At 42.5% G+C, this 13,232-nt stretch overlaps 2 protein-coding genes across 7 annotated transcripts in view; one reads left to right on the top strand and one right to left on the bottom strand.

Moving 5' to 3' along the window:
• AP4S1 (adaptor related protein complex 4 subunit sigma 1) overlaps window positions 1-5,715 on the bottom strand; it is a 50,280-nt gene extending 44,565 nt beyond the window's left edge. For all 3 annotated transcript variants that reach the window (XM_060619453.2, XM_060619454.3, XM_060619456.2), the window contains exon 1: window positions 5,584-5,715. The gene's annotated coding sequence lies outside the window, so the exon portion shown is untranslated. The remainder of the gene's footprint in view (window positions 1-5,583) is intronic.
• The window catches only part of STRN3 (striatin 3), a 106,003-nt gene continuing 97,689 nt past the window's right edge, over window positions 4,919-13,232 (top strand). The window contains exon 1 of one of the 4 annotated variants that reach the window (XM_060619449.2): window positions 4,919-5,459. In XM_060619449.2, the coding sequence (XP_060475432.1) occupies window positions 5,178-5,459 (282 nt within the window). In that variant the 5' untranslated portion in view covers window positions 4,919-5,177. The remainder of the gene's footprint in view (window positions 5,460-13,232) is intronic. The other 3 variants (XR_009606137.3, XM_060619443.2, XM_060619444.2) reach the window with 3 other exon arrangements.

Below are 13,232 nucleotides of genomic sequence, written 5' to 3'. Positions count from 1 at the left end.
GCTCCTTTTTTTTTTTTAATATTTATTTATTTTTGAGAGAGAGAGAGATAGAGCATGAGCAGGGTAGGGGCAAAGAGAGACGGAGACACAAAATCCGAAGCAGGCTCCAGGCTCTGAGCTGTAAGCACAGAGCCTGATGCAGGGCTTGAACCCATGAACTTCAAGATCATGATCTGAGCTGAAGCTGGATGCTTAACTGACTGAGCCACCCAGGCACCCCTGTTCCTTTGGTTTTTGAACACATGCCAGGTCTTCTAAAATATCTTCCTCTGGGCTCTAATACTCATTTGTTCTCTATATTTATACATGTAAACACTACATAATTTCCTCAAGTGACTGAAATCACCCCAAAACCACCTAAAAATGATTTTAAGAGTGCAAATGATTTGGGAACCAGAGACAGTGATATCGAGCCATTGATAGGACAGTAGGAGGCAGGATAGTGCAGGGAGATTTTATTTGTTTCTGAATAAAAGCATACACTCACTGATAGAAGAGTGGGCCCACTTCCTATTCTACTGAGGGCCTGAGGAGGTGACCCAGAACTCTATACCTCAGCTTTCTTGTGTTACTGGAGATAATAATACTTGTTGCCACCTTTCCACATGATGCAAAAAGATGACTGGATTAGTGTTTGTGAACTGGTTTGAGCTCCCTGTTAGAAGGATGTCAGGTTCATAGTCAGCAAGGTATAAAACTGGATGTTCAGGTGAGTAATTACAGGGAACCATATGGTTCTCTAAGGCAGGGCCAAAACTCTTTGTACATCAGGTATTGCAATAATTGGAAAGAGGGCATCTGAGTGTTAATTACTCCTGACTTATTTTAAAAACCTGGAATTCCTTAACATACCTCTGCTGACACAATATATGTACATCAAATATGACAAATCCCTTTTTGGTCAGACAGTGTCTGACCAAATCACAGAGGTGTCTAATCACAGAGGTGTCTAAGATTAGCTAACAGGAAAGGAAAAAAAATCTAAAATTCTAAATTTATAAATTTATATTTAATATAAATAGGCATTCTCAGCAGTATACTGAAACTAAGAATCAAATCAGTGGGAGAGGAGGAGGAATGAACAGAACAGATGAAAGGACAGAACAAATAGGAAGTTTCAAAGGTGAAACTGAAGACAGGAAATGACTCAGCCACAATTCCAGGAGGGAGTTCTAGTTAGGTGAGTTGTAGATGATACTATGGCCTGGGAAACTCATTATGTACAGAGGACAAGATTCTAGGAGCTGATTGCAGAGCGTCCTCAGGAGTCATGGACACAAAGTCTAATGAAAATAATATAAAAAATATTCTCCTCTTGGGGCGCCTGGGTGGCTCAGTCTGTTGAGTGTCTGACTTTGGCTCAGGTCATGATCTCACAGTTCATGGGCATCGGGCTCTGTGCTGTCAGCATGGAGCCTGGGGCCTGCTTCAGATTCTGTGTCTCTCTCTCTGCCCCTCCTCTGCTCATGCTCTGTCTGTCTCTCTCTCTCTCAAAAATAAACATTAAAAAAAATTTTTTTTTAATTCTCTCAGAGGAGAAAATCTTGGTGTCTTTTACTTTTGATACTCAGGGTAAAAAGTCAATTATAAAAACAAGAACAAGGGGCACCTGGCTGGCTCCATAGGTGGAGCCTGAGACATTTGATCTCAGGGTTGTGGGTTAGAGCCCCACATTGGGTGTAGAGATCACTTAAAAATAATTTAAAAATCTAAACAAAAACAAAATAAGAACTCAGGGCAGTTTTAGTCATTGACCCTTGAAATAGCTGAAATAATGGTGGTAAAAATAATACAAAAAGATCGAGGTGAAGGAAAAATATACCTGTTATTCTAAATTTAAATTATTCATCATTTTTTAGGAATATTTATTTATTTTTGAGAGAGAGAGAGAGAGAGAGAGAGGGGGACAGAGGAGCCAAAGCTGGCTCTGTGCTGACAGCAGACAGCCTGATGTGGGGCGTGAACTCACCTGCTGTAAGATTGTGACCTGAGCCCAAGTCAGTCACTTAGGTGACTGGGCCACCCAGGCACCCCTAAATTGTTCATCATTTTGAGGAGATTGTACCGTTCCAGACACTGGGAGTATAGTTACAAACAAGAGGGGCATGGCTCCTACCTCTCTAAGAGGCTGCAATCCTCAGATACATGACTATGATCTGGGAAGAACATGGCCAAGGACTGCGTTATTGGCATTTATAAAACCATGGTGAAAGCGAGTGTAGACATGTTCAACTGGAATTCTTCAAAAAGGAAGCATTTGAAATTTTATTTCCTTATTATTTTAAAATGTTTATTTAGAGAGAGAGAGAGAGAGAGAGAGAGAGAGAGAACACATGTGTGCTTGCAATCACAAACCGTGATCATGACCTGAGCCGAAATCAAGAGTTGGATGCTTACCAACTGAGCCACCCACCTAGGAGCCCTAGCACTTGAGATTTTAAAAGTGAATCTAATTCAGGGATCTAAAAAGCTTCTTAGCAAAGTAATACTTTGCCAAGGGAAGGGAAGGAAAGCCAAGGGGGTACAGTATCTGTTAAATTCTTGTGAAATGAAATAGTACTATGTTTTTGAGGAACCAAAAACAGTGCAGATTGGCTGGAGAAGAATGGGTGCCATGATAGCGTGATGGCAGATTAGCCGATGGAGTGGATCTAGAATTTGAAGTATTTTTATATGCTATGCTACAGTTCAGGCTTCATTCTAAATCTGAGGATGACTCAAATATTTTAAGCAGGGAATAACAGAATCAGATCTGCCTTCTGAAGATCCCTCAGGCATCAGTGGTAGTGGAGGTAGGGGAAGAGTAGAGGTGTGAACATTTAAATTTAACACATGAATAAAGATGATGGAATAGATATGAAATAGATAAGTAATAAAAATGAAGGATGTTACTGAGAAAGGTATTGGATGTGAGAGTTGAGTGAAAGGAAGGTACTAGAACAACTGCTAGACCTCGGGTTTGAATATGCCACTTAACAAGATAGGTAATAGAAAAGAAACAGAATTGTTTGTTTTTGAAGGTGGGGAGGAAAATAGAAGGATTATAAATCTAGTCTTGAGCTTGAGGTACCAGTAGGAAGTACAAGTGCACATGTTCTTCTTTAGTTGAGGACAAAAATCAATCACAACTGCTCACACATGTTTCTTGGGAGACATATTTTGTAACTTTTTATGTGCTATCAGTACCCTCAAAAAGGAAGAGGAGTGAATAAGCAGGTTGTATGTTGGTCACTATAAAATGGAGAAATAGTACTTTAATAATATGGAAACATAGTTCTTAATAATATGTGACCTAAGACCCCAGTTCATATACAAATAAAACATGGCAACATGGGTTACAAGTCCAATGCTGTCCATTAAACTATAATAACAGTAAAGCAGACATGATAAAATAAGATGTACTATTTTTATCTTTTTGAAATTATACCTTGAGTGGTTGTGTGTATTCCACAGTGATAATTTTATTGGTAGTAGAGAAGAAAAAAAGTTAATGCCATCAATTTTATGTGCAATTTTCCTGCACAGCTTTAATTGTTAACATCTTTTCCTTATTATATCGTTAAATATTACTTTTGTCCTAATTTTCAGTCAAGAGGTTAGTAGCTATATTAACTTTCTTTAGAAGCTTATTAGCTCATTAAGAATGTTTCCTGTCAACCTAAGCACATAAAAACACACACTATGGTACTTAAAAGATTAAGCTTGTATATTATATTCTTCAAACATCGTTTCATAATCCAGGAAAACTTCTTCAGCTGTTCATCTAGGATTTTACGTTGTATTCACGATGCGTTTATTTTCTATTTTCATCAAAAGATTCTGCTATGAATCCTGCTATTTGTAAACCCATTCATTCTAAAACATTGCATTTTTAAAAATTTTTCTTTTTAACGTTTTATTTTATTTTTGAGACAGAGAGAGACAGAGCATGAACGGGGGAGGAGCAGAGAGAGAGGGAAACACAGAATCTGAAACAGGCTCCAGGCTGTGAGCTGTCAGCACAGAGCCCGACGCGAGGCTCGAACTCACAGACCGTGAGATCATGACCTGAGCTGAAGTCGGAAGCTTAACCGACCAAGCCACCCAGGCGCCCCACATTGCATTTTTAGTCTAAGTCCCTTTCAAAGTTATCTTTCTCCCTCTACGCATCACCGTCAAGATCTAAAGTTTTTCACTATCCCTTCTCCCAAGAAAAAAATGCAAACATTCGTTCCTGCTCCTCCCCCCACCCCCACAACCCACCCCAGATAGGAAAGAAGAGGCGAGGCAAACTGGAACAAGTTGCGACGGGCGACCCAGAGCGCAGAATTAGTTAAATCCGGGCTCGAAACGGAGACCGGGATCAGTCACCATGTCCAGAAGGATCTGGGCTATCTGCCAAAAGAGAACGTCCCCAAAGCCTCAGAAACTGACTGGTGCTAAGAAACCAGAGAAAGAACGAGTGACAAGCACAGAAAGAGGCCCGACCCTCTGGGACATCCTGAAACACGCAAGGAATGCAAAAGCAACGTCAGGAATCCGGGACCGGCTGCGGCTGGCCAGAGCGCCCAGCCAGGTTAAAACCCAGCTCTGTAGGCAGGCATGCTGCTGAGACCCTTGGTTGGGGAAAGGCGCCCTGCGGGCTTGGTGACTGAGCGACGGAAATTGTTGGCAGCATGAGACCGGTTGGCTCCCAAAAGCGCGAGTGGCTCACGTTCCGGTACCCACACGGAGACACCCGGAGCAAGTCTGAGGGAGGGCCTAGGGGCGGGGCTAGAGTTCATACCCAGCCTCAAACGCCAACCCTTACTGAGTCTTCAGTACGCCTGCGTATGGTGAGGCCGCACTCTATTTGGCTGCTGGGCGTGCGGCGGCAGCGGCGTTCTCTACCCGGCATGCTGCGCGCTTGTGACGGCCCTACGTCTATCCCCTTCCCAACCCAGCCCCCTCTCCCCCTCCCGCCGCGGCCCCCCCCTTTCCCTAAAGTGAGTGAGTGAGACGGACAGATGGAGGAGGGACTGTAATGGCGGCGACCGGCAGCTCCCTACTCTGACCCACGGCAAGCATACAGCACCGACTCCCTCCTCGCTCCTCTCCCAGCCGGCCTCCGCCCCGCCGCCAGCGCGGGGCCACCCTCCCCGGCCCTTCCCCCAGCCGTCGGCTTCTCGCCCTGCGCCCCGGCCGGGGCCCCACACACAATGGACGAGCTTGCCGGAGGCGGTGGTAGCGGCCCGGGGATGGCGGCCCCTCCACGGCAGCAGCAGGGACCTGGGGGGAACATGAGCCTTTCGCCAGGGGGGAATGGAGCGGCGGGCGGCGGGGGTCCTCCAGCCGCCGAGGGAGCGGGTCCCGCGTCAGGCCCGGAGCTGTCCCGGCCGCAGCAATACACTATCCCAGGGATCCTGCACTACATCCAGCACGAGTGGGCTCGGTTCGAGATGGAGCGGGCGCACTGGGAGGTGGAGCGGGCCGAATTGCAGGTACCTCGCTGGGGCGGTGTGCGGGACGGCTGCGGCGGCAGGGTTCCCGGTCGGGGGGGGGGGGGTGGGGCCGGGACTCCCCTCCGTCCGAGCCCCTGGCCTTGGGAGGCCGAGGGGAACCTACCTGTGCAGCTCGGGGGGGGCGATACTCCTGCCTACGGTTCTGGCGACGGCTCTTCCGAGAGCCCCCCTCCCCCTTTCCCGCAGAAGCTTGTTCCCCAACCCTTCTTAGCTGCGCGGTGCGGGCTTCCTTGGGGCAGCCATTTTGACTTTTAGTATGGCGTCTGCGGGGGCTCCTCTGGAGGCGGCCTGCCGGGCCTCCGGGGCTTGGGACTAAACTCCTTTCTGTGGGATAGTCCGGCTTGGGGTTACTGGGCATTGAGGTGGTTTTTGATTGTGCCTGTTGAGATGGAGAACCCGAGGAAGGGGTTTGGGCTGGACATTTTATTACCTTTTTCCTCATCACCCGCCCCCCCCCCCATCCTATTTGGCATTTTTGGCCCCCTCCCCCGGAGTTGGTACGCACTTGCCCCTTGACAGCCACGCTTCTTTTCAGGTCTTGCTGCATACTTGTGAAGTTTTCATTTCCTATCGCCACCTTTAGGTACCTTCTTACCTGGGATGCTGCCTTATTCACTTAGGTTCTCTTTTAGTTAGTTCTTCCTCAGTGACTGACTCATCTGTGCTTCCCTAAATTGAGTTTTTCTTTTTAGAGTACCCTTCAGCTGGCCTCCTCCTCCTCCATCCCCTTTATCCATAAAAAGCCAAACCAGAGTATCTCTGCTGTCTTTATGAAACGACTGAGAAAAGATTTAATACTAGCTTGAAGTAAAACGTACTTTCCCACGTTACTAACACAGGGGAAGCAAAGTTAAATATCCTCAGGACCCTTAATAATTGAGCCTTATTTGATCTTTTTAAGGTGAAACTTTGATAGGCTGGTTCACTTTTGGAAGATGTTGGTAGCTGAAGCGCTCATGTCTTGAATTTCAGAATGTCTATATCTTTTTAAGAGGATTGTTCAACTCTTGGGTATTTGTGTTTATTTTTAAATCCCTTTCCAGGGCAAATTTAGGCTTAGAAGAAAAAAGCATGCATCTAAATAGTGTCGCACCTGTTCTTCAGACTGGTATATATTTAGAATGTAAGCAGTAGTGTTGGCTGATATATACGTCATATATGTTGGTGAATAGTTAGGAAAATATAGTATTTAAAGAAGGAAGATTGGGTTAACTTAGAGTGTCTTCAAACAAATATATATTACTTTAATTTTGAGTTAGTAAACTTTTATTGGACTCTACAAAGTTGTTGAAGCTAAACTTTTAAAAAAGTAAGGATGCTGGGATGCCTGGGTGGCTCAGTTGGCTAAGTGTCTGACTTCGGCTCAGGTCAAGATCTTGCCATCTGTGAGTTTGAGCCCGAGCAGGGCTCTGTGCTGACAGCTCAGAGCCTGGAGCCTGCTTCGGATTCTGTGTCTCGCTCTCTCTACACTTCCAACGCGCGCTCTCTCTGTCTCTCTCTACCTCTCAAAAATAAACTTAAAAAACATTTTTTTACAGGGTAAGGATGTTTCGGGGCGCCGTGGGTGGCTTAGTCAGTTAAGTGTCAGACTCTTGACCTCAGGGCAGATCTCGATCTCAGGGTCATCAGTTGAAGCCCCACTTTGGGCTCCACAGCCTGGAACTTACTTGAAAAACAAAAAAAGCATTGGTGTTTATATTTCTTGACTCTTTATCAAGTCTTCAAAAAAATTAATTACAAGTTAATACCTGTTAGTCAATTCAGTGTTTTAAAATTGTGCTTTGATATACTTTTGGACTTTTAAAAGTATAGTTTTCAAAAAGCTTAGGTAAGAATTGTCTGTTGTTTCTTTAAACTTATGTATAATGTGGTCTAAAATGTCTGAGATTTATAGAGTTCTACTGATACACAACTTCTTACTGTACCATGTTGCAAAGAATACTTTTGTGAAGATAGTGAGACAGTTATTTTTTAAAATTGCATTTACAAATGCACGAGGCCTGGACTCACTAATACCTCACCAGTCCCTGGATACAGTGTCTATGACCTTTGCACTATGGTATGAAAGCTTGTATTCCCCCGCCCTAGAGGGTGAGACGTTTATTTTGCCCTGTAAGTACCTTGAAATATTGGATTTTAACACTTTGCAAGTTAACAATGCATTTATAAGCTTCACTAATTTAAGTATCTGAAAAAATGTCTTATTTGTGTCTAAATTAATAAAATCTATACCTTAATGAGATCTATATTGTCTGCCTTAGCCCTTTCTTTGGCTTTTAGTTCTCTTTGCCAGTAATGGTAAAAAAATTTTTTTAAATTTTTTTTAACATTTATTCATTATTGAGAGAGACTGAGCACGAGCAGGGGAGGGGCAGAGAGAGGGGGAGACACAGAATCCGAAGCAGGTTCCAGGCTCCAGGCTGTCAGCACAGAGCCCGATGCGGGGCTCGAACTCACAAACCATGAGATCATGACCTGGGCCGAAGTTGGACGCCCAACCGACTGAGCCATCCAGGCACCTGTAAAAATCTAAGATTCCTTTTCCTTGTTTGCTTTCCAGTTGATGTGCTATTGGCATATTAGTCCTGATAGAGCCATTGTAAGTTTTTTTTTGTTTATTTTGAACAAATTCTACAGTGTTTCTAGACTCTTGTTTCCAGGGATTTTCATTATTTCACAGAGATTCTTTTGGAATAAAATGTTCGTGATTATATTTGTATGATTTTGTTCTTCATATTTCTCTAAAATGTTTTATTGGGTTCCTTAGTTAATTGGGTTTCAGGTTTGCTTCTGGAATACTGAATTTACTTTAGATAACTTCAGTCTTGAATAGGATTGCTTGTGAGAAGCACATTTAAAAATGTATGTGTTGGGGTGCCTGGGTGCCTCAGTTGGTTTAGTGTCTGACTTCTGCTCAGGTCATGATCTCATGGTTCGTGAGTTTGAGCCCCGCATCCAGCTCTCTGCTGTCAGCACCAAACCCGCTTCTGTACCCCGTTTCTTGCCTCTGTCTTTCTCTCTGTCCCCCCTCTCTTGCCTCTCTCTTTCTCTGTGTCTCAAAAATAAACATTTAAAAATGTATGTGTCAAGGATTGCCTGGCTGGCTCAGTCGGTAGAGCATGCAACTCTTGATCTCAGGGTTGTAAGTTCAAGCCCCACGTTCGATGTAGAGATTACTTAAAAACTAAAATCTTTTTTTCTTTTTTTCTTTTTTTAAAATATTTTTACTATTTTTGAGACAGAGAGAGACAGGGCATGAGCCGGGGAGGGGCAGAGAGAGAAGGGCACACAGAATCCAAAGCAAGCTCCAGGCTCTGAGCTGTCAGCACAGAGCCCGACGCGGGGCTCGAACTCACGAACCGTGAGATCATGACCTGGGCCGAAGTCGGACACTTAACCAACTGAGCCACCCAGGTGCCCCAAAAACTAAAATCTTAAAAAAAAAATGTGTCAAATAAAAAATTTATTAGAGTTTAGGTGAAGCATCACTGTATTTTGACTGTAAACTTAAACTTATTTTAAAGAATGATAATGTATAAGAAAGTTTAAATATCATTATTGTGTACAGCCTTGGGTCACTGTTGATGTATAGATGAAGTGACCAAAAAATGTTCAGTATTAGAACTATTCAATAACAAATATGACTAGGTTAAGGTATTCCCAGTTTTGACGTAAAATTTCAATATGAAATCATATTTTCCCTGGCTTTGGAAAGGATTTTAAATTGGAACTTTGCAGTACGGTTCTGTTCTCTGTAAAAAGTGCTTTGGGTAAAGGTCTGTCCTAGAAACTTGGAACTAAAGTAGAGGATCATGTCTTAATAGTGCTATTTTATTCTTGTGATATTAACTTACGTGGGATTCAGGTAAAGCTTGAGTAGTAAGGCTCTAGGACGATGATTCCTAAGTGAGGGTGCTAATCAGAATCACTTGTAAAACTTTTAAAACTATGCAGGTCGCTGCCGACTTTTGGATTAATTTGTTCTAGGACTTGTAAAAGAGACCGTTTGGGGATTTTGGCAATTCATGTTATGGAAAAATTGTAACTGACATTTGATGAGCATTACAACCTTATGAGGTAGATATCATTCCTATTTTATAGGTGAGGTAAACTTAGGTGAAATAACTTTGCCAAGGTCACTCACCTATAAGGTATTGCAGCTGAGATTTGAACCTAGGTTTGTATGAATCCAAAGCCTGTTGTCTTATTACCACTTTTATAACCACTGTATTATGTTGTCTTAACATTTTTTTTCTTTTAAAAAAAAAATTTTTTTTAACGTTTATTTACTTTTGAGACAGAGAGAGACAGAGCATGAACAGGGGAGGGGCAGAGAGAGAGGGAGACACAGAATCTGAAACAGGCTCCAGGCTCTGAACTGTCAGACGCGGGGCTCGAACTCACGGACCGCAAGATCGTGACCTGAGCCGAAGTCGGCCGCTTAACCGGACTGAGCCACCCAGGCGCCCCTACGTTTTTTATAGAAAGGGAATCTGACTTGTAATTCTTTTTTTTTTTTTTTAATGTTTATTTATTTTTGAGAGACAGAGAGACAGCATGAGCGGGGGAGGGGCAGAGAGAGAGGGAGACACAGAATCCGAAGCAGGCTCTAGGTCTGAGCTGTCAGCACAGAGCCCGACACAGGGCTCGAACTCACAAACCGCGAGATCACGACCTGAGTCAAAGCCGGACGCTTAACCGACTGAGCCACCCAGGCACCCCTGTAATTCTTTATCCACCATTATGTGGTACACATTGGTACATTTCAACATAGTTTTATTGAACCTCAATTGTGTGCCAGTTGTAGTTTATGTATGTTGCAAATGTGTCCCCCTGTTTTTCTCTGTAATGGTATGTAATATGTGTACTTATGTACATATGTACCAAATGCTTGTTAGCTATAAAAATATGACATAGATAATGCATAGAAAATGTAGTCCAGGAGTTTGTGTTCTAAAACTATTATGCAACAAATGTAAAAAAATTTTTTTTAAGTTTATTTATTTTGAGAGAGGGAGAGAATCCCAAAGCAGGCTTTGTGCTGTCTGTCGGCACAGAGCCGGACATGGGGCTTGTTCTCACAAATTGTGAGATCATGACCTGAGCCTAAATCAAGAGTTGGATGGTTAATCTGAGCCACCCAGGAGTCCCAACAAATGTAAAACTTTTAATTAGTGTTTGTATTTGCACATCCTGGCCTACAGATTTGTCATAACTTGACAGATGTTGCCACTTAAAGATCTTCGTAGGTAATTTGCTTAAGTTGCTTACAACTTTTTTTTTTTTTTGAGAGGGAGAGGGTGGGAAAGAATAATCTTAAGCAGGCCCCCACACCCTTTGAAGGGCTCAGTCTCACAACCTCATGACCCTGAGATCATGACCTGAGTGGAAGTCAAGAGTCAGACGCTTAACCTGCTGAGCCACCAAGGCTCCCTTATTTCATTATTATTAATCTATGAAATTACAAAAATATGAACAGTATGGTGGTTTTGTGTAAAGGCATTCCCTTTATTCTGAGAGTTTTAGGCTTCATAAATTCTCACCGTTAATGCAGTTCCCTATTTCAAATGATGGTGACAACAGAGGGAAAAAACTTTGATAGAATTAAGAGGACGCAACCTTATGTCATTTTCCCTGTTTTTGAAGTTCTTGCAAACAAAAACTCTAGGGACCACTAATCTAGAATTCTCTCTTCCTCTTTTTACCCCTCAACTCTGCTGTATAGTCGGCCCTTTTGCCTTACTCTCTCAAACCTGTCTGAACACCTTGTAGGACGTGGTTTTTTTTCTTTTGATGGTCAGCCTTCAAATTGCCAAATCATGTGGCCTTTTTACAGACTTGATGCACTTAATCAGCACTTTTTGCTCTTGACTATTTCTTCCTTAAAATCCTTTTCTTTGGCTTCCACTATGTAATTCTCTAGTTTCCCTTTTGTCCACTTAAAACTTTTCTTCATGTTACCTCTCCATTGTTCCCAGTTATTCCCTGGGACTCTTGTTCTCTTAGTATATTGGCTGTATGTTTCATTCGGAATCAAGATTTTCAGCTACTGCTTAGCTCTTACTATCTAACATCTTTTGGTTACTGTTTGCTGAGTGTTATTCCAGTGCTTCAGTATTAATTCCTTTAATCCTAAAACAACCCAGTGAGGTTGACACAGTTGATTTCTTTTGTTGTTGGGTTTGAGGGGGTTGTCGGGGGGGGGGGGGGCACTAGAATATTGGGACGCAGAGGTTAATTAATGGGCCCGAGATCATGCAAGTAGCAGGCAGGCTGGACAGGCTGCCTTTACAAACAGTATTCTTACCACTACTAGATTTTTTTGGTTTGGTTTTCAAATGTCTCCTATTTGTAATTTCCTGTCTAACTTGTTACTTTAAAGTCAAAACTTTCAGGTGTGCCTGCATGGCCTGGGTCAGTTAAGCATCTGACTCTTGATTTCAGCACCTCAGGTCATGATTTCAGTTGGTGAGTTTGAGCCCGCATGGGGCTCCACTCTAACCGGGTAGAGCCTGCTTGGGATTGTCTGTCTGTCTGTCTGTCTCTCCCCCCCCCCCCCCCCCCCCCCCGCCTTCCTGTCTCTCCCTCCCTCCCTCCCCATCTCTCTCTCTCCCTCTTTCCTATGCATGCACATGCTCTCTCTCTCTCCCTCTCAAAATAAATGGACATTAAAAAAATAATAAATTTAATTATTCAGTTCATCTCAAATGCCTGCTTCTCCCTCCCCATACAACACTTTACAACTTACTTATTCTCCTTTTCCTCTGTTAACATTTATCACCATCCTTGTCATCATTGAGTCTTGAGTTTTATTGATTCTATCTAGTGTAATTATTCAGTGAATATATTTGAGTGTTATTTTGTGCTAGCCACAAAATGATGTATGAAATAAGGACCTTTCCCTCATGAAGCTTGTATTCCAGAAATAATAAAATGTGATAAACCAGAAACTTACAGGATGGTGAGACAATAAATGATGATGGGAAATCTATGTAGATAATGGACTTTCAGATAAACGGGTAACATTTACTGAGCAATTTCTATATGCCAAAAATTTAAATTCTTACTATGTTAGCTTATCTAATTGTCGTAAAGCCCCTAGAGGGTAAGAATACTTTTAGATCTGAAGTATGAGTACCTAACCATGGTATTTCAATTGGAAGGAAGTTCTAAAGCTGGAAGGAGCTTTGAAAGTGTGTTAACTGGATTGCAGTGATTCAAGGGCCTATCTAATATAGATTGTATTAATATGCTAAAAAAATTTTAATCTAGTAATTAATATTTTGGGATTTTAGTCTCTTTTGCATATATAATGAAAGTTGTGAAGCCTCTTTTAGTTTAAAAAAAAAAAAAAAAGGACGGGTGGAAAAATTTTGCATAGAATATCCCTGAAGCCTGATAACCACTTACCTGGGAAAATTATCCTGGTTTAATCTGTGATTTTCATTTCTTCACTTCACTGTCTTCCTTCAGGGTGTTCCTCCTGCCTGAATTCTCTGAAATCTATCAGTTTCCCTCCACGCATGCCCCTGTCTTAACAGTTTATTCTCTACATTGTAAATATGATTGTGTTGCATATACTCTTCATTTTTTTTATTATGGAAAGTTCTAAATATACACAAAAATAATATGGTACCTGTGATCTTCCACAGACTTGTCACTCATCTTAAACATGACCAGTCTTATTTTACTTATACTTGTATCCACTCCTCCCCATCCTAGAGTATTTCTAGTAAATCTCCGTCATATAAT

This window comes from Panthera onca, chromosome B3 (genome assembly GCF_046562875.1).
Source record: "Panthera onca isolate mPanOnc1 chromosome B3, mPanOnc1 haplotype 2, whole genome shotgun sequence".
NCBI lineage: Eukaryota > Metazoa > Chordata > Mammalia > Carnivora > Felidae > Panthera > Panthera onca.
Note: the sequence above shows the minus strand (reverse complement) of the source record. Positions and strands in the feature narration are given on the sequence as shown.